The following is a 24,070-nucleotide window of genomic DNA, read 5'->3' on the forward strand; positions in this document are numbered from 1 at the left end:
TTATATTGAATTTTGAATAAATTGGCTGGCTTTGAACTGTATTTGTCTCGGACTAGATTTGAGAGTCAAATAAATTGATTGTCAAGCTAATTCATGGAACCTATACCTCAATCTTAATTCATGATGTATGTTCATGAGACAAAAATTATTCATTACTATTATTACATTATAATAAAAATAAGTAGACAAACTCATGTGAATGATATCCATAGTCATTACTCATTACTTGATTCTGTATCTAAATTGAATGAATGATTAACACGATTCAAATATAATTAGTTGATTCTATTTACGTTTATGATTTTACAATACTCAATTCTTATAAAAGTAGCTTAATGCTATGCGTGCGTGTTGAAGAGTGGATAATCATCATGGATCCCTCAAATTTTCTGCTTGACCGTGTACTAAAGAATTGACTTCATATTATCAACTGGTGTTAATGATAATAGAATGGGCCATGACTCTTTAAATACGAGATTTCGGATTGAGTTCATGTAAATGAAAAACAATATTTTTTAAAAAAATTTTCAATTAAACTAAAAAATTTAAAATATGACACAATCAAAATAATCATATAAAAAAATTAACTTCAAAATTTTTTTTTTTTGGGAAAAACGTCTAAATTTCCAGACCAAAATGAAGAACCCGAGATGTAGTGCAATTAAATGCATTTGACCAACCCAAAAAATGACGAGAGGTGTGATTTTAAAATACGCCTGAGGAAAGGAACAAAACATCCAAAACATTAAATGGAGAATCCCAAGGGAAATCTGAAATGCAGGAGTTTCTTAAATCTCATTTACAGCTAATTAAAGTTAGGAAGCGTTAGGAATCTCAAGTCATAATGATAAGATTTAAATATCCCCTTTGAACAGTGACGCGACGTCACTGCCCGCGAGACCGTTACCCTCAAAAAATGCTATTTATATAAACTCATCTTCCTCCTCTCTCGTCAGCCGTATCAGAGGAACACCAGACATGGAGAGCAGAGGAACAACAGCCCCGATCAATGGCTGTAAAGACGACATTCTTCACAACATTCTGGGCAGATTACCTGCCTCGACCTTTGCAAATGCCGCTTGTGTCAGCAAAACTTGGTATAGAATCTGCTCTCAAATCCTCTCACGTCCCATGCTAGCCTCAGCTCTTTCACTCAATCCTTCTCTTCTCGTAAGTTCTTCTGCTTCTCATACGTACCCTTCTGTTCATTTATTACAATTACGACCCTTCATTCTTGATTTTGATTTTGATGACATGCAGGGTGCAGTTGAAGAGGTTATCGAGAAGGTTCTGAGCAAACCCATTCGTCCACACTTTGCCATAGCTTGCATCAGTGAACAATTCGGCTTGAGAGGGGCTCACCTTCTTGTATATATATAATCTCTGTCTTGCTTTCTTCATGATTTATATGTGCTGTTTATCATGATTTGGCTTTGCGGGATTGCAGCTGAGTCAAAGGCTAGGAACCAAGACTCCTCTAGTCACTCATATTGGGAGTGGAGTGATGGGCATGGAAGCTCTCACAAATCAACTACGAGAAGTGATTCGTTTTTCTATGCCGTGTATCGTCTTCTTTTATTCAGCTTCCTGTTCTGCAGACACGTGATTCAGATCAGTATATTTTTGAGAAACTGCAGGTGAAATGGGATTACTTTGATTACCAAGGCCCTCATCCTCGCGAGGCTAATGGATTTAGCGACTTTAACCGAGGGATTGTTTTGGTTGTTGGATATGTTCCTGGCCTCAAAGTGGATGCAATACCATTGATCCACCCAAAGAATGTAAGCTAGATTCATCATTTGTTTACCAGCTCTCATGAAATTTTCATCAATAAATTCGACGGTGAACAGAACATTTATGTGATATGATCAGAATCCTGTAATCAACATGGTTGATGAATTCGTGAGAAGTATTAAGACCTACACATGCTCTGTTTCTGGACATCGTTCACCTGCTGCTGTCATAATATTTGGAGTGAGATTTTTTTTTTCCTGAAAAAAACAATTACCATGATTTGCAGTTTTTGGAGTTACTAACACTACTTTTCCCGTCACTTAGGACCGTAGGAGTGACATGAACGACATTGTGGCAACAATGGGTGAGTCATCATCACCTGCATGTTTGGGGGAATCTGGTAATATGATTTACGACATAACATTGTTTTTTTTAACAAGTACTATAATGTCACGTTACAGATCATGCAATGGGAAAGGAAACAGTGATGGTCGGGGATAGTGGAGGCTGCTTTCTGTTCACCAGTGGGAATTACACAATCAGTCTTCCTCCTGATTTATACGTGCTCGATGCTGTTGCCCTCGTCTTCGCCAGAGACAAACACAAGTCTCCTGGTAATCAACACTCCTGATTTCAATTTCACCGTAGCTTTTTACCAGCCCAGTTTTATGTATATGCTTCATTCGGAAATTGAACAGACGTAGGAGAGACTAGGTTTCATGTAGCCATGGCAGGAGGTTTAGTCCCGTTTGGGCCGAGGTTTGAGGTGATCGACGTCATAGTGAAAGGTGATGTAAGATGGACCTGCCTCTCCGCTCTCGTGGAAGGATTCGATATGATCTTGAATTTCGAGGCCGTCATAGAAACTCTCCTTGAAACGGTATCTATCTATCTATAAATATTCAAACACTCTTAGCAGTGCATTTACTGATCCATTACGTGATGCAGGTGAGTGATAGGCGTCCTGATTTGTACATAGGAGTGTCACATCGAAGAAGATATTACACCAGCAATGGAAGACTGATGAACCCAGACAGAATAGCAGCATGCACCTCCTTCCATCAAGTTCTTGGGTGAGATCATAGACCTGAGTCTTTTTAGTAATCTTTCAATTCCGTTGCTAACGTGTGTGTGTGATGTGGAATGAAACAGGGGAGAGGGGGAGTACTTTGTGGTGGACGGAGTAGGGGTGAGACCTGGGGACAAATTTCTGTTCTACCACAGAGACCTGGAAACTGCGAGGGCCACGAGTGAGGATGTGTTTGATAATCTGAGGAGGATGAAGCAGAGCTTAATGGAGAGTGAAGAAGAAGCAGTGTTTGGAGGGTTAGTATTTGTTTGTGCGTCTCGAGGTCAATCTTACTTTGGAAGACCTCATGTTGACATCTACCCATTTTGTGGCAACTTCCCACGCGTTCCGTTCGCCGGAATATTCTGCAAAGGAGAGATTGGTCGCATTTCTTCTTCTTCTTCTTCTTCCTCAAGCCTTGGGAGAGACCAAGAATGGCAAGAGCAAGCCCCTCCTCATTGCTCTGTTCATGCCTCTAGTGCTGTGTATTTGGCCATGTCCTATCTTCCACCTCCACACACACAACTCACACACAACACCACTCCGTGATACAAGTTATCAGCTCGCAATTGCAATCTTTTAATCTTGTACTGCCATATTCTTAGGCTTAATTACTCTATTTGTGCCATTTATTTGCAAGAAAATACAAGACAATGTTCCATTATTTATTTTTCAAATAGATATAGATATTACCTTGAAAATTAACCAAATTACATAATCTCTAACCATGGCGTTTGCACAACTAGAATGTGTGTGTGTGTGTGTGTGTGTGTGTGTGTGTGACGAAAATGACAGTCAATTGGAAGGGGAAAGGGATTATATAAACGAATAACCTATGAGTTAAACTCATTTTAGTGTCTATTTCATAAAGTTTGAGGAATGTAAGCTAGATTCATCATTTGTTTACCAGCTCTCATGAAATTTTCATCAATAAATTCGACGGTGAACAGAACATTTATGTGATATGATCAGAATCCTGTAATCAACATGGTTGATGAATTCGTGAGAAGTATTAAGACCTACACATGCTCTGTTTCTGGACATCGTTCACCTGCTGCTGTCATAATATTTGGAGTGAGATTTTTTTTTTCCTGAAAAAAACAATTACCATGATTTGCAGTTTTTGGAGTTACTAACACTACTTTTCCCGTCACTTAGGACCGTAGGAGTGACATGAACGACATTGTGGCAACAATGGGTGAGTCATCATCACCTGCATGTTTGGGGGAATCTGGTAATATGATTTACGACATAACATTGTTTTTTTTAACAAGTACTATAATGTCACGTTACAGATCATGCAATGGGAAAGGAAACAGTGATGGTCGGGGATAGTGGAGGCTGCTTTCTGTTCACCAGTGGGAATTACACAATCAGTCTTCCTCCTGATTTATACGTGCTCGATGCTGTTGCCCTCGTCTTCGCCAGAGACAAACACAAGTCTCCTGGTAATCAACACTCCTGATTTCAATTTCACCGTAGCTTTTTACCAGCCCAGTTTTATGTATATGCTTCATTCGGAAATTGAACAGACGTAGGAGACACTAGGTTTCATGTAGCCATGGCAGGAGGTTTAGTCCCGTTTGGGCCGAGGTTTGAGGTGATCGACGTCATAGTGAAAGGTGATGTAAGATGGACCTGCCTCTCCGCTCTCGTGGAAGGATTCGATATGATCTTGAATTTCGAGGCCGTCATAGAAACTCTCCTTGAAACGGTATCTATCTATCTATAAATATTCAAACACTCTTAGCAGTGCATTTACTGATCCATTACGTGATGCAGGTGAGTGATAGGCGTCCTGATTTGTACATAGGAGTGTCACATCGAAGAAGATATTACACCAGCAATGGAAGACTGATGAACCCAGACAGAATAGCAGCATGCACCTCCTTCCATCAAGTTCTTGGGTGAGATCATAGACCTGAGTCTTTTTAGTAATCTTTCAATTCCGTTGCTAACGTGTGTGTGTGATGTGGAATGAAACAGGGGAGAGGGGGAGTACTTTGTGGTGGACGGAGTAGGGGTGAGACCTGGGGACAAATTTCTGTTCTACCACAGAGACCTGGAAACTGCGAGGGCCACGAGTGAGGATGTGTTTGATAATCTGAGGAGGATGAAGCAGAGCTTAATGGAGAGTGAAGAAGAAGCAGTGTTTGGAGGGTTAGTATTTGTTTGTGCGTCTCGAGGTCAATCTTACTTTGGAAGACCTCATGTTGACATCTACCCATTTTGTGGCAACTTCCCACGCGTTCCGTTCGCCGGAATATTCTGCAAAGGAGAGATTGGTCGCATTTCTTCTTCTTCTTCTTCTTCCTCAAGCCTTGGGAGAGACCAAGAATGGCAAGAGCAAGCCCCTCCTCATTGCTCTGTTCATGCCTCTAGTGCTGTGTATTTGGCCATGTCCTATCTTCCACCTCCACACACACAACTCACACACAACACCACTCCGTGATACAAGTTATCAGCTCGCAATTGCAATCTTTTAATCTTGTACTGCCATATTCTTAGGCTTAATTACTCTATTTGTGCCATTTATTTGCAAGAAAATACAAGACAATGTTCCATTATTTATTTTTCAAATAGATATAGATATTACCTTGAAAATTAACCAAATTACATAATCTCTAACCATGGCGTTTGCACAACTAGAATGTGTGTGTGTGTGTGTGTGTGTGTGTGTGTGTGACGAAAATGACAGTCAATTGGAAGGGGAAAGGGATTATATAAACGAATAACCTATGAGTTAAACTCATTTTAGTGTCTATTTCATAAAGTTTGAGGAATGATTTGTATTACGAATAGATTGTTTTATTACACCTTTTTTATGTATTGGCAATGGCAATTATGGTTATATTTTTGTCAGACAAGAATTTAATTTAATAAAAAAAATTTACGACATTAAATCGCTCAAAATTTCAATTTTTATTGCTTCCTCATAACTTAGGAACCGATAGTTGGCAGTGAAAAAGTGCACGTGAACACAGATAGGATTTCTTCCAATCACATGCTAACGAGTAAAGAGGCTTCGACCAGTGCAAATGTATGAATAGTTGAATACAAAAGGCAGGGTGCACGCAATGCCAAAAGGGGGAAAACTGAATGCACAATGGTAGAAAAATAAATATTATTATTGTTACTGTTATATAGAAAACAATGATTTTCCAGTATATGTAAGGCAACACTATAGTTTTTACCACACAAACAAATATTGATTATTAAATTCAGACGAGTGCCTGCGATAAAGGCTTTTCCCTTATTATAATAAAAAAAAATTAGGCTCTCAAATTTGTCTTAATTAACATTTTAATTTTTATTAATTAATCCCTTATCTTTTCTTAAATCATCATGTTTTAAAATACAAGTTAACCTCAAATTAATATAATGCATAAAATATATTAATAACTTGATAAATATATATATGATGATAAATGAGAATAAATTAACTCTAAAATTTGTTTAATTTACATCAAAATAATCTCTTACGCTATATTTTGTTCTTTTTTAAAAAAATAAATTCCATATCATTTTTTACATAGATAATTACATTTGACTGATATACATGTTGTCAATTCAATATTTAGTTATTTATATTAGCAAATTTTAACGATATTACCTCGTCTTGAAATAATAAAGACTTGATTGGATAGCTACAATAAAAATCTAAAGAACTAAATTAATAAAAAAATAAATTAAAGGGACGAAATTAATAAGTTAAGTAAATGGACTGAGAATTTCATTATCATTTGATTTATATTCAATGAAAAAAAAAATTGAAATTGCAAATTAATACTCAAGACTGTCTCAGTAAGGACGTGTTACGATGCAAATAGTGCTAAAGGTTCACACTCTTGATGCAAATAAAAAAAAAAAAAGTGGCAATATTTGTGCAATTAATAAAAATATTTGTCGAAAAAAGAGGGTGATCAAAAGCTAGGCTGCGATATTGGCACGGCTCAATCAAATTAAAGGACCCAACCCTTAGGGAGATTTGATTTGATTGAGCCGTCCCAACATCCCAATCTTCTCCCCCATTCCAACAAATCATTCATTACTCTTAACACTGAGACAGAATCAGATCACTACCTCTACAGCAGAATTCAGCCTTGCTTAGCTTCTTGGTTTGCCCTCTCTCTCTCTCCCTCCACGCAAGACGAAGAATAATGGAGCTTAGCTTCAAGTAGGCTCACTGTCCCAGAGAAGAAAGCAGTGGCAATTTATAGAAGAAAATCTGTCTGCAGAAGGTTACAATGGTTGAGACGTCTAAGTCTATATTTTCTTTCATTATTCCACATATTCCTCATCATCACTATTCCCAAGCTCACGTCTCCTTTTCCTTCCTCCCCAATTTTTCAATTTTTCTCTCTCTAATCCAGATAATGAGATTAACAATTATTGCTCAACTCTACTTCACCAAAGACAACGAAATAACTACATTATATTACTTCTGATCTTCTCGGTCAGACTCACATTTTCCCCAACAACTTCGAAGTTATTTATGGTGGCAAATCCTTTTTCATCATATTTATAATACTATACCACTTGAACTGCTTTTGCACCACCTCCTAATTCCTCATTATGTAAATGTTTAATGCATGAGTTTATTTTTTTTAAAAAAAGTGTAATGTCATGAAATGGTCCAGAGCTGCCACTGAAGTACTATAAACTTTGTCAGCAATAAGGGAAAGAGAGGTACAGAGAATATCCAAATAATCGAGATTTGATCAATAATTTATAAGATCCTGATTTTAAATCTTAATATTGATATAAGGATGATTTATAAATATTTTTATAAGTATTTTTTAAATCTGGTGGTATATTCTAACCCTGATACATAAGACTGCGAAATTAACTCACCTAAACTCTTATTGCATAAAAAAATACAGAGAAAGTGGCATCTAAACTATACCCACTCGAATCAGGGCCAGTGACGTGCCAGTATTCACATTTGTGGAGTCACACGAGACTTCTCAATATGTTGCAAGGTCACCAACATTATTTCCCACCGTATGCTTATTAGAATAAATAATTAAGCAGACCGAGAAGAACTTCGTACAAAATGATATAGTTTTTTTCATTTAATATGCTATCCGTATTACTACTATTATTTAATTTAAAGATATCCCTCTTGTTTTTTTTTTTAAATCTAAAGGGGAATATTATGATATTCTCCACCACATTTTCCATCTTTTTTATCTTATCCTAAAAATTTTAGGTATCAAACCTACCCGGCGACCAATATTAGGTTGTGTTAGCCACACAATTGATTTTTTTTTTTATATAACTATTTGATAGAATCAGTTTCAAGTACTATTGGTTCAATTAAAAATAATTTTTTTAAAAATATTTTCCGTATTTAAAATAGCTCAAATTCAAGCTCAAAATTTAGCGTTTATATTTTCCTAACTTATTTTATTAGACCAGTATTTAAAGTTAATAACATACAAATGAATGACTTTGGGGGTGGTGGGAAGCCTCTTGACATGGGCTTGGGCCCGTCGGTACCGACCCACCAAATTGTGGGGTCTACAATGAGACTAAAGAATGCCTTCTTTTGACCGGCAACTAAAGAATGCCTTGCCCCCTAAGTATAGACTATTAATTTTAATATGGAAAACTTTCATTTACAACCCTTGATCATACTTAATCAAAAAGAAGGTCCCTTAATCTTAAAACTTTACTTTAAACCAAAAGCCATGAAATAAAATTAAAATGTTGAGAAAAATTTTCTTATTATCTTTAGTTGTTTATCTGTATATTCGCTTTTAAAAAATTTGACAAGTCATTTTTTCTTGTTATTTCCCTTATTGGCTCCTATCTCACCAATCCACTTTCTTTTTTCTCTAGTTTTCTGACCAGCTTATCAATTAAAGCTTAGACATTCATTCATTGACTTATTGCTAACCCACTATCTATTCCCTTTTCTTCCTCCTTTTTGATAAAGTTTTCCCTAATTCTAGCCTTTTGTTTGCAGTTTCAAGTAGAAAGAATGAGCCTTCTGCTCTCTACTATCATCTCCAAAATCCTAACAAGAATAATCCCATTTTCATTGCTTGAGACTTCATTGTTTTCACTTCCTTTTGCTAGTTGTCCAACATTTCCACTCTCAATTGTCGATAATTGCACATCTTGGAACTTCTTAGTTCAAGGATGAGTTCTCATTTACCAAGAATTGTCTTTTCTTGGCTTTGAATAGATATGCAATGTTTTAGTTTAACTCTGAAGCATATCCTCAATTCAATTAGATCAATTTCCTCTAGCATGGTTCATTGAGGAGGACTAATTATTCAAAATGTTCTTGAACAATAAGCTCAAAGTAGTCCATACCACTAAATGAGAAAGAAATCAATCAAGCAGGTGATATCTTGAACTCTAAGAGTGAAGATGATGCTGGCATCAAAACAATAACTAATAATCACAAATAATTCCTATAGAAAAAAATAACTACTTCAACATGAGCAATGAACAATTATAAAGTTTTATATATTCTTAGTATTGTTATCAAGGCAAAAATAATTACAAATTTCTTATATTAAAGTTGTTCATTTTTCATATTGAAATAATTAATTTTCTTATAGAAGTTGTTAGTGCATATTACTTCACTTGTTTTTATTTAGAAAAAAATGTTAATAAAATCCTAGCGAAATATATAAATGAGAATCATATCCCTCAAAAAACTATAATTCTCTAAATACATTTATGATATTAATGATTTTAGGCTAAATGACTGAATTATCCATTGTTTTAAGTAAAAATAATAAGTATGGCTTCATTTTCTCAATCACAACTTTTGTTTAAGTAATCATAACTTTTGTTCTATGAATCATAAAAATTGAATAAGAAATTACAACTTTCAATATGAAATTTCTCTTATGATTGACAAACAACTTTTGAAAACAACTAGTTCTAATCACAACTTTAATTATGTGAATCATAAAAATGCAACAAGAGATCATAACTTTTCACATGAAACTTCTTTGATCATTGAAGCCCAAATTCTTAAAAAAAAAAACAAATAACAATTTTTGGTTGAGAGATTATAACTTTTATTATTTAAATTGCAAGAATTAAACAAAAAATCATAATTTTTCATGTGAAATTTCTATTATCATTAAAATTTAAGTTCTAAAAAATTTAGTTATAACTTTTATTTAAGCAATTACAACTTTATTCTATAAATTATAAGACTTTAAATAAGAAATTACAACTTTCTATATAAACATGTTATTTTTTTATGTTAAACAAGGAGTTATTTAGTCATTTAACAGTTAGAAAGGTAATTAAAGACTTTTGAAGAATTATAACATTTTAAGGAACTTGATTGTCATTTATATATTTCGATAAAATTTTATTATCATTTTCTCTTTATTCAAATTGCGGTAGGGAAATGGATAACTTTTACATTTTAACAATGAATAACTCATTTTATCATAATTACGATACTTAAAATAAAATTAATATTCAATAATGGTACAAATAACTCTTTGAAATTAATGAACAACTTTATATAAGAAAATGAACAATTTCAATTGAAAATTAGAGAGGATAAGGGACAATGAATTAATTTTACTCTGTATTTTAATTTCACTTCAATACCCTTGGTTTGAAGTGAATTTTTAGAATTTAGAAGGCCTTCTTTCATAGTAAGTATGGTTAGGGGCCTTAAATGGAATTTTCCCTTTCAATATTGATTGCATTAGAAAATTGACTTTGGGCACCGTTTCGTGCAACTTGTTCTTTATTTGATGCCCACCAAACGCCTCTCCTCCAATCCTTCTATACTGATTTAGATGCTTCTATTTCCCCCCGTTTTTGGTTAAACTTATCACTTTTCATGCCATGATCTTCACAACTTAGCTGATAAATTGAATTTCATTTTGAGTGATGAGAAGGCAAGGGACTTGGAAAGTGACAGCTGGATAGTTGATTGTTTAAGATCCTAAAGAGATTAAAAGCACACTCTGGTTCAAATCATTTTGTGAACAAGTAAAAGTTCAATGCAGTGCTCCAAGGAGTATGTAAGACGCTTCTCCCGATTGATTACTTGAAATCTGATTCTTGAAAGAGGGGAACAATTTTCAGAAAGCAATCCAGAGAAAGGAACAAAAGCTTAGCTTGCTGTGTGTGTGTGTTTGGGATTCTTATTTCTTGCAAGCAATATCTTGTCTCTATTTACAAGCAAAACTCCAAGCACTTGTTCAACTCCTCAACTTCCAAAACATACTCTGGAATATCTAATGAATTTCTTCAATGTAATTACCAGGAATTGTTCTGATCTCTGTTGGAAACTCCCTGAAGAGTAAACACTTACCACGCTACTTTCCGTACAAGTTCAAACAAGTTCCCAAGGAAACTCAACCAACAACAGTAAAACCAAATGAAAGATCGAGAAACTCAGATTCAGTGGCTTGGGCCTCACAGCAACTAGACTTCAAAATAAAATTATACGAACCCCCGGGCTTTAAACAGACTGAAACTGAATGATGACAAGTGAGCGAGTAACCATCCCTGTCATGGCTCAGATAACTGGCCCTAACAAGTATTGCTCACCCCTGAAAATGAATAATTATGGCTCATGTTACGAGATCTCTGGTCAAACTCACGTTAGTGGCAGGGTACGATTTTAATTTTTTCATGATAATATATTACTTGAACTACTGTTAGACAATGTCCCACGAATCCCTCATTAATTAGAAGTTCAATGCAAGAAATGGCCCAGTGCAGCCATTAAAACAGTATAGAACTTTATCTGCAGCTGAGGGAGGCAGAAGTATAGAGACAACATCTAAATTATATTTGCTTGGGCTTGTACCAAATTTGAAAGAAATATATATTTCCTTCACATTTGGTGGAGTCATAAGCAGCGCGGGAGCCCCATGGCCCCTCGCTTGTAAAAAAAAAAATATATATATATATATTTATGTATTTTGGGTAAAAGTTTTCTTTTTTCGGCCAAAGTACGGTAAAAGTTTCACATTTTCCACTTTCTCATCTTAATATTTTAAATTTCAATCGGATTTAAATTCTTTATAATTGGTATTGGTGAATTTTTGTAAAGTTTTACTTTTTTTAAAAAGGGAGAGAATATTTTATATTTTAATTTATAAAAAATGATTAAATGAGAGAAAATATTAAAAAAAACAACTTCACAGAAATTCATCATCCCCGACTTGAGAGAACTTAAATCCACTTCAATCTCATTTGATTCTTAAATAACAATAAATTATTCAATAATTCTATGAAAACATGATAGAGAACATTTACAGGATTTTTGATTATTAGTTAGTTATTTTTTAATCATTGTCACATATTCATCAACATAAATGCATTTTTTTCACATGTTCCAACACCATTAAAAGGATTCTCATATCACCAATCTATTTATTCATATCAAACATAACTTCGTAACTCTTAAAATACCAAAGCAATAGTTTTGATTCCCCATAAGAGGCTTTTCTTCTGAACTCATTTTTTGGGTACAAGATGAATCAAAGCCCAAAATAGAAAACTAGCTAAACAAGCAAGCTAAAAGCAGCAGAAACAAAGAAACACCCAAAAGACCACACTTATCTGGTGAGTGGGAAAGTCCCACCCGCTTCAACCATGTCATGCCACACATGGAATTGTAAGATAATTTTATCTTAAAATATAAGATAATTTAAAACAATAAAATTTTATTAATAATATTTTGTTAATATTACCTTTTAAATGGAGAGATAATTAAAATAATATTGTAGCATAATGATTAATTATGTGAAGATATTTTTAAAATTTTATAGTTCTATTTTGATAAAGCAAGTTAAAAAAGTGTTAATATCGTGCTTTATTGATATGAATAAGTTTATCTCATATTATCCTATAATTTGAGATGAAATGAATGTTTAAATTAGCCAAAAAATTAGCACATTTATTCACTTAAAGAGCCACATGACCCACCTGAACTTGCCAATCCCTCCTCACCTAAGCTATAAACCATTTGCAAAAGCATACTTATCCCTACCATCAAATTCTGGATTTTGAACCTGCTGTACCAAATCTAATGAATCCAGTTCCACTTCTCCTTTCCCAGTCTCTGCCTCCCAACACTGCTCAAGACCAATCGGTAAGTCCCAGAGGTCAACATTCATAGCATTGCAGTGGCCAATATACTTGGGGAATCCCAGTGCCCAATTACCCTCCTCATCCCTTATTACTCCACACCTTGCCAACACAAGATTTTCCCTTGCTCACGCCATCCATGGTGAGCTTAACCCAGCCCAACTTTGGCAGTTTCCATCTCACAACCTCATTAACTTTTGCTAACCTCAAGCATACCGCATACTGTATCAGTAGCCTCCTTCATCTTATAGCAAAAATCCCCCTTTCCACACAACCAGCTTCAAACAACATTCTATTCCCCTCTCTCTATAAACTCCACGCCAATCCAAATCCCTCCTCTTACCTCCCTCCTGTCCTACAAAGATTGCATAAACTAATTAATTATGAATATAATTGATTATGTTATGTGATAATTTGATTAATAAGATTGATTATAAGTATAATCTGAAAACAAAATTTAAAATAAAGTGAAATTATGATTTTCTTAAAGATATTTAAGCATTCGTATGTACATAAATTAAAAATATTTAAACCCAAAAATTTAGCGTATCAGCCTTGCAATGTGTAACTTTTCAAGCCAATTTAAAAATTCTCTGCTTTCTTACAAAACCACCCAATTGTTGTAGCCTTGCATAGGGGAACAAAGTTTCCAAGTTATGAATATCTATAAAATAGGAAGAATTTCAATAATGATCCTTTGATTACACTTGTTTAAACTTAAAGTCCCTGAATTTTTGAAATTTTATTGTAGTTTAAGGATATTCATTTGATATTAAATTTTTGAAAAAAATAACAAAATTATCTTTCATTTAAATTAATATCAAAACTGTTATACTTCACTCATTAATTACCATATTTTATTTGTTAATTTAATTACAAAATATTATCAACTGTGCTACTCCACTTGTTTATTTTTTTTAGAATGAAATTAAGTGAAGGTCTAGCAGTGAATTAGTGAAGTAGGTCAATAAACAACAGTTCGTAAGTAAATAAACAACATACAGTATATAAATCAATAAATTATCTTAAGATAATTTAAATCTCTAAAATAAAAATAAGTTAAATAAGGTAATTAATGACACTTCATAAGTAAATTAACAAATAAAGTAGAATAATGGACAAGAGAAGTAAGAAAATTTTGATATTAATTTGAATTAAATGTAATTTTATCATTTTTTTAAAAATTTAATATTAAATCATTATCTCTGAACTACAGCATAATTTTAAAAATTTAAATACTTTAAATTTAAATAAGCATGATTAAGAGTTTTTATTGAAATTCTTCCCTGAAAACAAACGAGTGTAGTCCAAGTTTTGAGATGGGGGTATCCCTTCATGCGGCTCTTGGATCACTGCAAATGTCAGCCATCCATCTCTTGTGCGAATTTTGGATAGACTATCACGCTCACTCCCAGACCCAAAACCAGATTCTCCTGATTACACATTCACAGACAACTCCAATTTTATTAAAATTATATAATTAAAAAATTTATAAAATTCATTCATATTTCAAATACGGTTTAAAATGTCGTTTGGCCATAAACTTTGATAACATGTTAAATTTATTCCCTTCTCTTTCATATTTCCATTTATCGAAGAGTAGTTTAAGTTGCTCGAAAAGCTTAAAATTGTATGCAAAGCTTATCTAATTCACTCCATATATTTTATATATTTTTATTCAATCAAATTAAGATAAGTAAATTTTAACATATTAATAATATTAATAATTAATAATAAAAATTTATTATGAAACAAGTAATATATAAAAAAATTTACGTGCTTTTATCCAATGAGAAAAAAAGTATTGTTGAATTACCATATTTCTCTTAAACATTGAGTTAGCTATAATATAAAAAGATCACCAAAAGAAAAAAAAAAAAAAAAACCCTGCCATATGTGAGGCTTCGGAAACTTATTGCATTGTGACGATCTGGTGACAGATTGTTATTGTTAATTTAATTAATAACCAAGTGCAACTGTTAATTTGAACTTTGGAGTTACTTTTCTTCTTCACACTCGGAACTGCTTACGTGGACTCCTATTATTGCTATTTGCTCCCGTTTACTCGGATTGATTTTTCTCGCTCCTCAATTCCTGTTTTGTAGGGCTCCTTTCTTTCTTTCCCTCGTTCTCTTTTCTCCTTGTTCCCGCTCGCCGCCCGGCCGGTGTGATTCTCCGGGAATCTTTTGCCGTCGAGGTTCCCGAGAGCCATTGTTCCCATTTCTAGATTCACCCCAATTCAATACCTCTCTCATTCTCTCTATTTTTGCTTGGCTTCCCCCACTTTGCAGCTCAAAATCTTCATCGATATCTTTTGAATTAACTTCTCCCGGGATTGAGCTGTATTGTCTGTTGTTTTGTTCTTCCTTTTTTTTTTGTTGCCCCCGATACAGAAGCCTAGGATTATAGTTCCAGGTGAGTTTCTTTCTCTTGGGTTGTCTCGGATTTTTATTCTGCTGCATCGCGCCCTTTGAATTCACTGGAGCGCACCGAGATCGATATATAACTATCGACAGCGGGGATGTCTTTTTTTCTTCTTTTGGGAGAAGAAAATCAAATTTCTTCCCCCCTTGAAATACTTTTTCTTCATCTAATATAAAATTTGATTATGTATTTTGATGTTGTTTGTTTGTTTGTTTTTTGCAGGAACAGATGGCTAGTCAAAGCAGTTCTTCTCGAAGGAGTCTGTCGTCGGTGCAGGGGAGGAAAAAATCCTCTCAGAATGGAGCGTCTGAGTCTAATTCTCGAAAATCTCTATCCTCTGCGCGCCCCCCGTACGTTCTTTAGTCGCTATCTTATTGAGTTTCCTACCATTTTTGCCCCGAAAGTGAATTTTGGTTCTCTATTTTACGCTTATGGTTTCACGAAGAGAGGGTCCTCGTTGTTCAATCTTCTCTCCTTTCTTTATTATCGTTGGTTTCCTTTAACTTCCTTGCCTTAGCTCTCGTTTGGTGAGATATGGATTCGGAGAATCAATTTTTTTTTTATCGTCGTTATCATCTGAATAATGTTTTTGAAACTATAGAGAAATTTAAAATGGAAACTTTCTTAAATATATACATAGTCTGCAATATGACATTATCTGTCATCTTGATCGTATGACTTTCGAAGTTAGCTTTTTGCTTATTAGAATAGAAACAGATATTCAGGTTGGCAGTGAAAATATCAGACTTTTCAATATGTCAGTGCTCAGCAAAATAATAAATTTGACTTTATATTGCCTTGTCTCATTAATTGGTTCGATTTTATTAATTCCAATCACTTCATAACACCTTCCTCTGTTTGGACTTTGATTATCAGATTAACAGGAGAGCGTACAGTGAAATCATTACGACTATCAAAGGCTTTGACAGTACCTGACACAACCACTGTGTCTGAAGCTTGCCGTCGGATGGCTGCCCGCCGAGTTGATGCTCTGTTATTAACCGACTCTAATGCTTTGCTTTGTGGAATACTTACAGACAAGGTACGAGTCATATTTATCTTTGTTTCACTTTGAAGAAACTACATAGAACATATGGGTTTTGCACCTGGTTTTGTAGGCTAACAAATATTAGTTCCTCTTTGTGGTTAAAGGATATAGCAACAAGAGTTATTGCCCATGAGCTTAATCTTGAAGAGACACCCGTTTCAAAGGTTATGACGAGAAATCCAGTATTCGTCCTCTCTGATACTCTTGCTGTGGAAGCCCTCCAGAAGATGGTACAAGGTTGATATTGTGCTTGGAATGTTGCTATTTGAAATCTCACTGTTTGAATACAGAGCTGAAAGCTGATCTTTTTTGCAGGGAAATTCAGACATTTACCAGTGGTGGATAATGGAGAAGTTGTTGCCTTGCTTGACATAGCAAAGTGTTTGCATGATGCTATTGCCCGCATGGAAAGGGCAGCTGAGAAAGGAAATGCCATTGCTGCTGCTGTTGAAGGTGTTGAAAAACATTGGGGGACATCTGCTTCTGGTTTGTTCAACATTCTCTGTTTTACTCTTTGCCTCTTTGGTTTCTGATCGGGTCATTATTGGAAAAATCTTAATTGTAGTTAGGCTCTCACTTCTTAGTAGCTGAGTTTAATTTTTGGTTATTGTGTAGGCCCTAACACATTCATTGAGACTCTTCGGGAGCGGATGTTCAAGCCCTCTTTGTCTACAATCATTTCTGAGAATTCAAAGTAGGTAATACTTTCTCTTTGTTTAGATTTTAGAAGAATAACCTTGTTTGCATGTCTGCAACTGCTGTACTGGCTATTTTTAACAGGCTCATGAACTTTTCAGAATTGTGACGGTTTCACCAACAGAATCAGTTTTGACAACAACTAAAAAGATGCTTGAACTTCGTGCAAGCTGTGCAATTGTGACAGTTGATGGAAAATCTCGTGGCATTCTAACGTAATTTTTGTGCCCTTAAAATTGCCACCCTCCTCTTTTTTAATGATAGACTATATTTTGACTTTTTTTTTGGCACCCTTGTAATTTCAGAATAATTTTCTTTTGTGGTCATTTATGTATCATTTTGTTAATTTAAACGCTTTGGCATTTAAGTTCAAAGGATATCTTGATGCGGGTAATTTCACAAAATCTTCATCCAGAATCAACTCTTGTTGAGAAGGTATTTCTTCCTTTCATTTCTGGTTTGACCATTATTGGATTTTGCTATATGTATTACTATGATAATATGTGCAACCACTTCACTCTTCTCATGTACTTGAAGAAAGGAGTGGTCATTCTGTAGTTAATTGGTTTCATTTTTCTGTTTTTTTTTTTAAGACAATTCAATATACTCTGCAGGTCATGACTCCCAATCCAGAATGTGCAACGATTGATACTCCAATTGTTGATGCACTTCACACTATGCATGATGGAAAATTTTTACATCTTCCTGTGGTTGATAGAGGTAGCACACTGATATATGTGATTCTAAAGAGGGTTTTTCTTTGGCTAAAATGTTGAAGACGTTTATAGATGAGTATTTCTTATTTGGCTTGTTGAAACAGATGGCAATGTAGTTTCTGTAGTTGATGTGATTCATGTTACTCATGCTGCTGTGGCAACAGCTAGTCAGGTGTGTTATCATAGACTGTGATGTCCAGTGATATCATTTTAGTCTCTTTGGAATACAAGTTGCTTCAATTTAGATGAGTTGATTGATTTTCTAGAAATTTCAGTGATGATTGAGCAGTCCAGAGATACCTAGATGTTCTCTGGTGCTTTTATTTTGTTAACTTCCAAAAGAATCAGATTACAATCTTCAAGATAACATCGTCCAAGGTCTTCTAAGATAATGGGAATGTAAATCCCTTGTTTCTAGGAGTCTAGAACAGTAAAATAATTATTAAATAAATAACCTAAAAGCAGATTTAAAGTAATCTATATCAGATATCTCATCTTGTAAATTTCTTGTCTGTGAAATTGTGATTATTCACGTCCTTGCTTTGGCCTTTATGCTAAAGTTAAACTTATGCTTTTGATATCACTTGTGAGTTGAGGATCATATCCCAGCATATCTGGCTAACTGGCTATTAATGATTGATAAGAAGCTCTGCATTCTGCATTAAGGTCATCAACCTTGCAGAAGGTTGATGCTATTCTGCAGTATCAAAAGATTAATCAAGATAATAAACTAATTTAAAATTTTGTTTTCCTTTTAAATTTTTCTTAATTTGCAGGTATGAGTTTTTCAAGGGCATAGCCTGAGCATGTCTCCTTTTTGCCTCTTCTATATCATGTTTTTACACAGCTTAAAGCGAGCTCTAGAGATTTTAAATTCTGCTGCTCCCTTTTCCTAATCCATCCAAACTACAGTAAAATTTAAGAAGCATGAAGCTTTTTTTTTAGGGGATATATGTATTAATTTTGAGGTGATTTTGGATGTTTGTTCCTTCAGTTTTGTGGTCAATATATGTACTAATATGTTTTCGTTGCATATTTTTGTTTTCCAGACAAATCAATCAATTAGTGTGTGTGTATATTCCATTTATCTTAGCTCGAATACAGGCAAATGTTACTATTTATTGAAGTTGTCTTTTTCCTAAATTTCAAGTAAATGTTCAAGCTCTAGTTTAGTGAACAAGTAGGAAAAAAAAAACTCTTGTTCGTTCTAATATTTTCTGTCATTAATTTATCACTTTCTTTTCTGGGAATGTTAATTTATTACTATAATAGCATGTGACAACTATTTTTCTCCACAGCTTTTGTGATGTACTGTAAAATTAACTCCCAACCCCCTCCCCCCCCCCCCAAAAAAAAAAAAAAGACGAGGCTGTCCCTGTCATTGTTTTTGTGATCAAGTTTCTCAGTATGTCACCAAAATTGTTTTTTTGGTTCATGTTTCTGTAATATTATGATATGACGCTTTTTCATTTTGCTTTTTAAGCAGGTTGGAAATACTGGCAGCTTTAACACTGAGGCTGCAAGCACCCTGATGCAAAAATTTTGGGATTCAGCCATGGCATTAACTCCAAATGATGACGACGACGATACCAGAAGGTTATATATGCATTGATGTTGCTACATTCCAATTTTTAAAGCACTTGTTAGTACTTACGCATTATTAATAACGTGCCAGTGATGGTTCCTTGAAATTGGCTTCCGATGGAGGAGATACTGCAAAGTCTCTTCCTTATCTTTCGTCAACCATGACAAATACTTTTTCCTTCAAAATACAAGATAAGAAGGGGCGAATGCATCGATTCACATGTGGTATGCATTATTGTGTTACAGATTAGAGCTTTGATTCAAATGTGATCTTCCTGTTATCTTTGACAGCATTTAGGTGGTGGCTTCAACCTTTTGTTTATTCGTTCCCTGTGGTTCTTTCATGAGTCTCACTCTTTCTTGAATATGACTTAATCATATTTCCCTGATAATTTGATTCATAGATGTATTTCTTGTTATGTTTATAGTTCTGACTTTTGTAATTCACTAACGGTAGGACAGTACTGTTGTAGTAAGTTACCTCTTCTCTTTTGAGGGATCTGACTGACTAATCTGCCTGCACTTGTAATTTTTATAGTTGATTGTTTAAGTAATTATTGTTTGATTAACTTTATATGGTTGCTTGCAAGTTCAGATACTCGGAATTTGACAGAGGTTATAACTGCTATCATTCAGAGAGTTGGTAATGAAATTGATCCGAACAACCTACCCCAAATTCTGGTATCTCTCAGCCTTTCAAGATGTAGTATTTACTATTGTAAGGTTGGGCCAATTTGTTTTTTCCCCTCTGATGTTAGCCGGTCAAATTTTTGTTTGTAGTATGAAGATGAAGATCATGACAAAGTTATATTGGCTTCAGATAGCGATCTTGCTGCAGCTGTTGACCATGCAAGGTCTACTGGCATGAAGGTATGCTGGTTCTGACTGCTGTCCTTGTTCTGAATGGATTGTTGTTCGGAAGGATGGTTCGATTTTGACTAAACCAAGAAAGATTCAGAGATTGCTCCGCCCTGACCCTCCAAAAAAAGAGAAAGAAACGAATTGGACGTAGGATAGTTGGTGCATGCTTCAATAGAGTGTTGACTTTGGATAGATGAATTTTTGCAGGGATTGAGATTGCATTTGGACTACTCAGGAACAACTGCTGGTCGTAGGCGGGGTTCTGGTTCGGGAAGCTTGGATTACGCTAGAAGTTCAGATGCATGGGCTTCAGCATACAGCGCTGTTGCAGCCGGAGCTGCAATCGTTGCCGGCTTAGGCTTATTAACATACTTGAAGCGTGCTTCATGAGAATGAGGAGCGTAACAGAATCTGGATTTGTATTCTAGCAGTGGTCAAAACGAAGTTAGATTGGGATCTACGGAGTGACGCACTCCTTGCGCTTGCCAATCTGTATGTGCTGGATTTTTGAGAGAGTGCATGTGTTTATATGTGAAAAATCCAAATATATTTGTCATTATTTTGCTTCCGCTGCTGGTTATTGCGCCGTCTGGGATGCATCATCGTTGGATGCTTTGTTTGTATATTTATGAAAATAAAGCTTGTGCAGCTTCAAGATTGCTCGGGATTGTGTCCTAGAAACAAGGATACAATCCATTAAGCGTACGGCTATTTTTCTGCCATTGTGGGCTCTCAAAGAATCACGTGTAGTTTTTTGAGTTGATTGGAATTATTTTTTTTATATAAAAAATTGCCCTTATGGTTAAAGCATCTACCAGTTTGGAATAAAAATTTTATGTGCAACAGTGCAGGCATTGTCAATGAAGGTGGACTTTTCTTGTTTTTTTTTTTTTTTTTTAAAGTGGGAACTCATATGCGGGGGCCTTTGAGCTAAACTTTGGGCTTTGTTTAAGCTGATTGAAAGCCTGTTCGGTTGAAAGAAACGAAATAAATGGAAAATGTTTGTGATCTTGAAAAGAATGAGAATATGTTTGGTTAAATATTAATAAAATTAAATTACAAAAAAGGAAGTCATGAAAAAAAAAATATTGCATCTCTCTTTTGTGTCTGTGGACCTGAATAACAAGAGTTTTTGTTCCCCCAAAAGAAAACTATGAATGAATTATTTTTGTGATCTTGAAAAGAATGAGGATATGTTTGATTAAATTTGAATAAAATTAAATTTCAAAAAAGTCAGTCATGAAATGACAAAAAACCAACTCTCTTGTATGCGTGTAGGCCTGATGGCTCATTTCTTCTCTTATAAATTGTACATGATCTTTAATTGTCTAACCAGTTTGGGTTTTCGGGGGAAAAAAATGGAATCAAACTGCAGGTCACGGTCAGAGCACTAGCACGAAATGAAATAAAGTGCGGAGATTGAATCAAAAATATTAATGATTTATGATTCTCATGATCCAATTAATTGGACTTATGATAGGATAGATAATATAATAATTAAATTAAAAAATTATTATCTATATAATAATATAAATGTAATAAATAAATGTAAAATTGTTACATAACTTAAAAATAAAGTTAAATATTTTAAGTTTATTACTCATTCATAAATCTCATGATATAACATAATATTAAATGATTTAATACAAACGTTCACAACAGATATCTCTATACCAATTTAGATTTTTTGACTTGAATATTTATTCAAATTAAGATATATAAAAAAAATAAAAATGATTTATAAAAAAGCTATCCCAAAAAAATGAGGGTATTATTTTGATATAGGGTTAAAATTAGAACAAAATGCACAAACCAAATTTGTTTTCACCTTCTCAAGGTATATGAAAGTGACAGATATTTTCTTTAAAGTTAAAATTCAAACAAAATAAAAAATAAAATAAAATTGAGCCATTCAGTTTTTATAAAATTGCTTCGATTTGTGGTTTTTTAATGGTCCCTGGTCTAACAACGATTTAGAGCAACCTAACCTCATTCAAAAGCTAAAATAATTTTGTAATTCAAATCGAGCTGAAACAAAGATTGGTTGGCAGTTCAACCGATTGAATTGTCCTATTCGGTTCAGTCTAACTTTAAAATCATTGTCAATAGATTTAATTTGAGGAGGGTATTTTTGAATTATTATATTGTAGTATAGACAGATTAGTCACAATGCAATAAAATTATAGCCCTCCCTTCCTCATCCCCTATTTTCACATCCTAAACAAATGGCCTCCCCTCCCCGTGAACTAACCAAAGTGTCAAAGTCAAGAAATCTTATTTCTTTTAATTTTTATTATAAGACACTTTCAAACATTTTGTATATATTAAAAAAAATTTATTGATATCATGAAAAAAATGATATGTATTTTTATTTTTATCTTTAATTTTAAATAATAATATAATTATATTAAATATCTTTACACAAATTAAGAAGGAATAAAATTTAAAAAAGTTATTTAATTATTACAAAATTTTTTATATTTTAAATAAAAATTACTTATAAAAAATGCCTTATAAATAGAATAAGAAAGAGTATTTATTCTTATCCCATCTAATTGATGGGTGTTGGTTAAGGGTTTACATTATACTGCGAAGAGCAGTCTTCAAAGTCCATACCACGGACCAAATCCAAAACTCCTTGACATTTATTATTTCCAATAAATATTATTTTTCAAAATTTATGCAAAGGGTTCGAATGCTCTCGCAATATAACTGGTTTCAGTCTGCTTGTGTTTAGCCTTGGGTACTGTGCATAATTGCAGATGACGATTTTATATTATATTTTGCAGCCTATCTATAACCTTTTGTTGCTTTTTCATTGACTTGTGAAATGATCAAATCTGTCGATAATTTTTTATGACAGGATACTGTCATTTTTTTTTGTCATATGAGATGATACTGTCATAGTACTCTCGCCATTAACAGTGTACCAAAGAACAATACTCTTGGAAGAAAATAACTGGCAATTTCCATACCTTATATTACATTAGACCCGTCAATAAAATCTAGACCGAACAGAAATTATGCTCTGATCCTATAAATCTAAATTGAGGACAAAATCATGATCTAAAACTTATCACCCTCTAAAGTTCTTCAATTACTACATAAATAAAAAAATAACTCGAATAGAGATTTTGCCACCTTATCTCTGTTGGCAGCAGTGAAGGACAAACCTGCAAAAGGACACAAGATTTCATGGACAGCACCAGAAGATTACATCTCTGAATAAGGCAATCAGAGATCGTGAAGCTGTTAAAACTGCCTTCTCATAGCAACGCTTCTGTCATGAGCTACACTCCAAACAAAGGAAAAAAAATTAAATAACATAAACCCCATTGTAGAGAACAATAGAGTTCCGGTATATGCCACGTCATTGGCGAAGAAATTGGATCAGTCTCACATACAGGCCTAAACCCTAATTTGGGCTTTAGTCCATCTCTGTTCAGTTGAAAGTTTCTCTCTGTAAGGGCAGGGGCCGATGGCCATTTTTTTTTTTTGAAGAAAAACATTTGCATGATTGGTTGTCTTTATCAATTAATTCAGTTTGTTTCTGAATTAAAAGAAAAAAAATGATTGCCTCAGTGGGTAAGATTTTCTTTGACAACGAGCACCGACAGGACAGCATGTCACGTAACTAGGGCTTTTAAGTGAGAAAGTATTGTTTGGCCAATGTTCATTTTCAATGTGGTGAGCAAAATTCGTGTTAATTAGTTTATAAGCCACTACAAATATTCAACATTCGGGTTAAAATGAGATTCAATCCATATGCCGCGCATGATCTGATCCAAAAAAAAAAAAAAGCCAATAAAAATGTTGTCTAATTTGGAAAACGCACATTGTCAT

At 34.1% G+C, this 24,070-nt stretch overlaps 2 protein-coding genes across 2 annotated transcripts; both read left to right on the plus strand.

Moving 5' to 3' along the window:
- Positions 1-871: 871 nt before the first annotated feature.
- LOC129309015 (F-box/LRR-repeat protein At5g63520-like) lies at positions 872-5,505 on the plus strand. The gene is made up of 17 exons (XM_054950362.1): positions 872-1,170; positions 1,261-1,368; positions 1,448-1,540; positions 1,638-1,781; positions 1,873-1,974; positions 2,059-2,098; positions 2,196-2,348; positions 2,433-2,614; positions 2,683-2,807; positions 2,887-3,348; positions 3,675-3,684; positions 3,776-3,877; positions 3,962-4,037; positions 4,099-4,251; positions 4,336-4,517; positions 4,586-4,710; positions 4,790-5,505. Exons 1-17 carry the CDS (start codon positions 979-981, stop codon positions 5,253-5,255), a joined length of 2,715 nt encoding a protein of 904 aa, XP_054806337.1. The 5' UTR covers positions 872-978; the 3' UTR covers positions 5,256-5,505.
- A 9,473-nt stretch (positions 5,506-14,978) lies between these two features.
- LOC129309453 (CBS domain-containing protein CBSCBSPB1-like) lies at positions 14,979-20,949 on the plus strand. The gene is made up of 15 exons (XM_054951035.1): positions 14,979-15,313; positions 15,545-15,672; positions 16,199-16,364; positions 16,475-16,607; positions 16,686-16,856; positions 16,986-17,064; positions 17,168-17,281; positions 17,435-17,501; positions 17,681-17,786; positions 17,887-17,954; positions 19,269-19,378; positions 19,458-19,591; positions 19,962-20,047; positions 20,147-20,236; positions 20,435-20,949. The coding sequence occupies exons 2-15, from the start codon at positions 15,551-15,553 to the stop codon at positions 20,615-20,617; spliced, it is 1,629 nt and encodes a 542-aa protein (XP_054807010.1). The 5' UTR covers positions 14,979-15,313; positions 15,545-15,550; the 3' UTR covers positions 20,618-20,949.
- Positions 20,950-24,070: the final 3,121 nt, after the last annotated feature.

This window comes from Prosopis cineraria, unplaced genomic scaffold (genome assembly GCF_029017545.1).
Source record: "Prosopis cineraria cultivar Desert tree isolate PC_DT_omini unplaced genomic scaffold, ASM2901754v1 PC4, whole genome shotgun sequence".
NCBI classification, from domain to species: Eukaryota; Viridiplantae; Streptophyta; class Magnoliopsida; order Fabales; family Fabaceae; genus Prosopis; species Prosopis cineraria.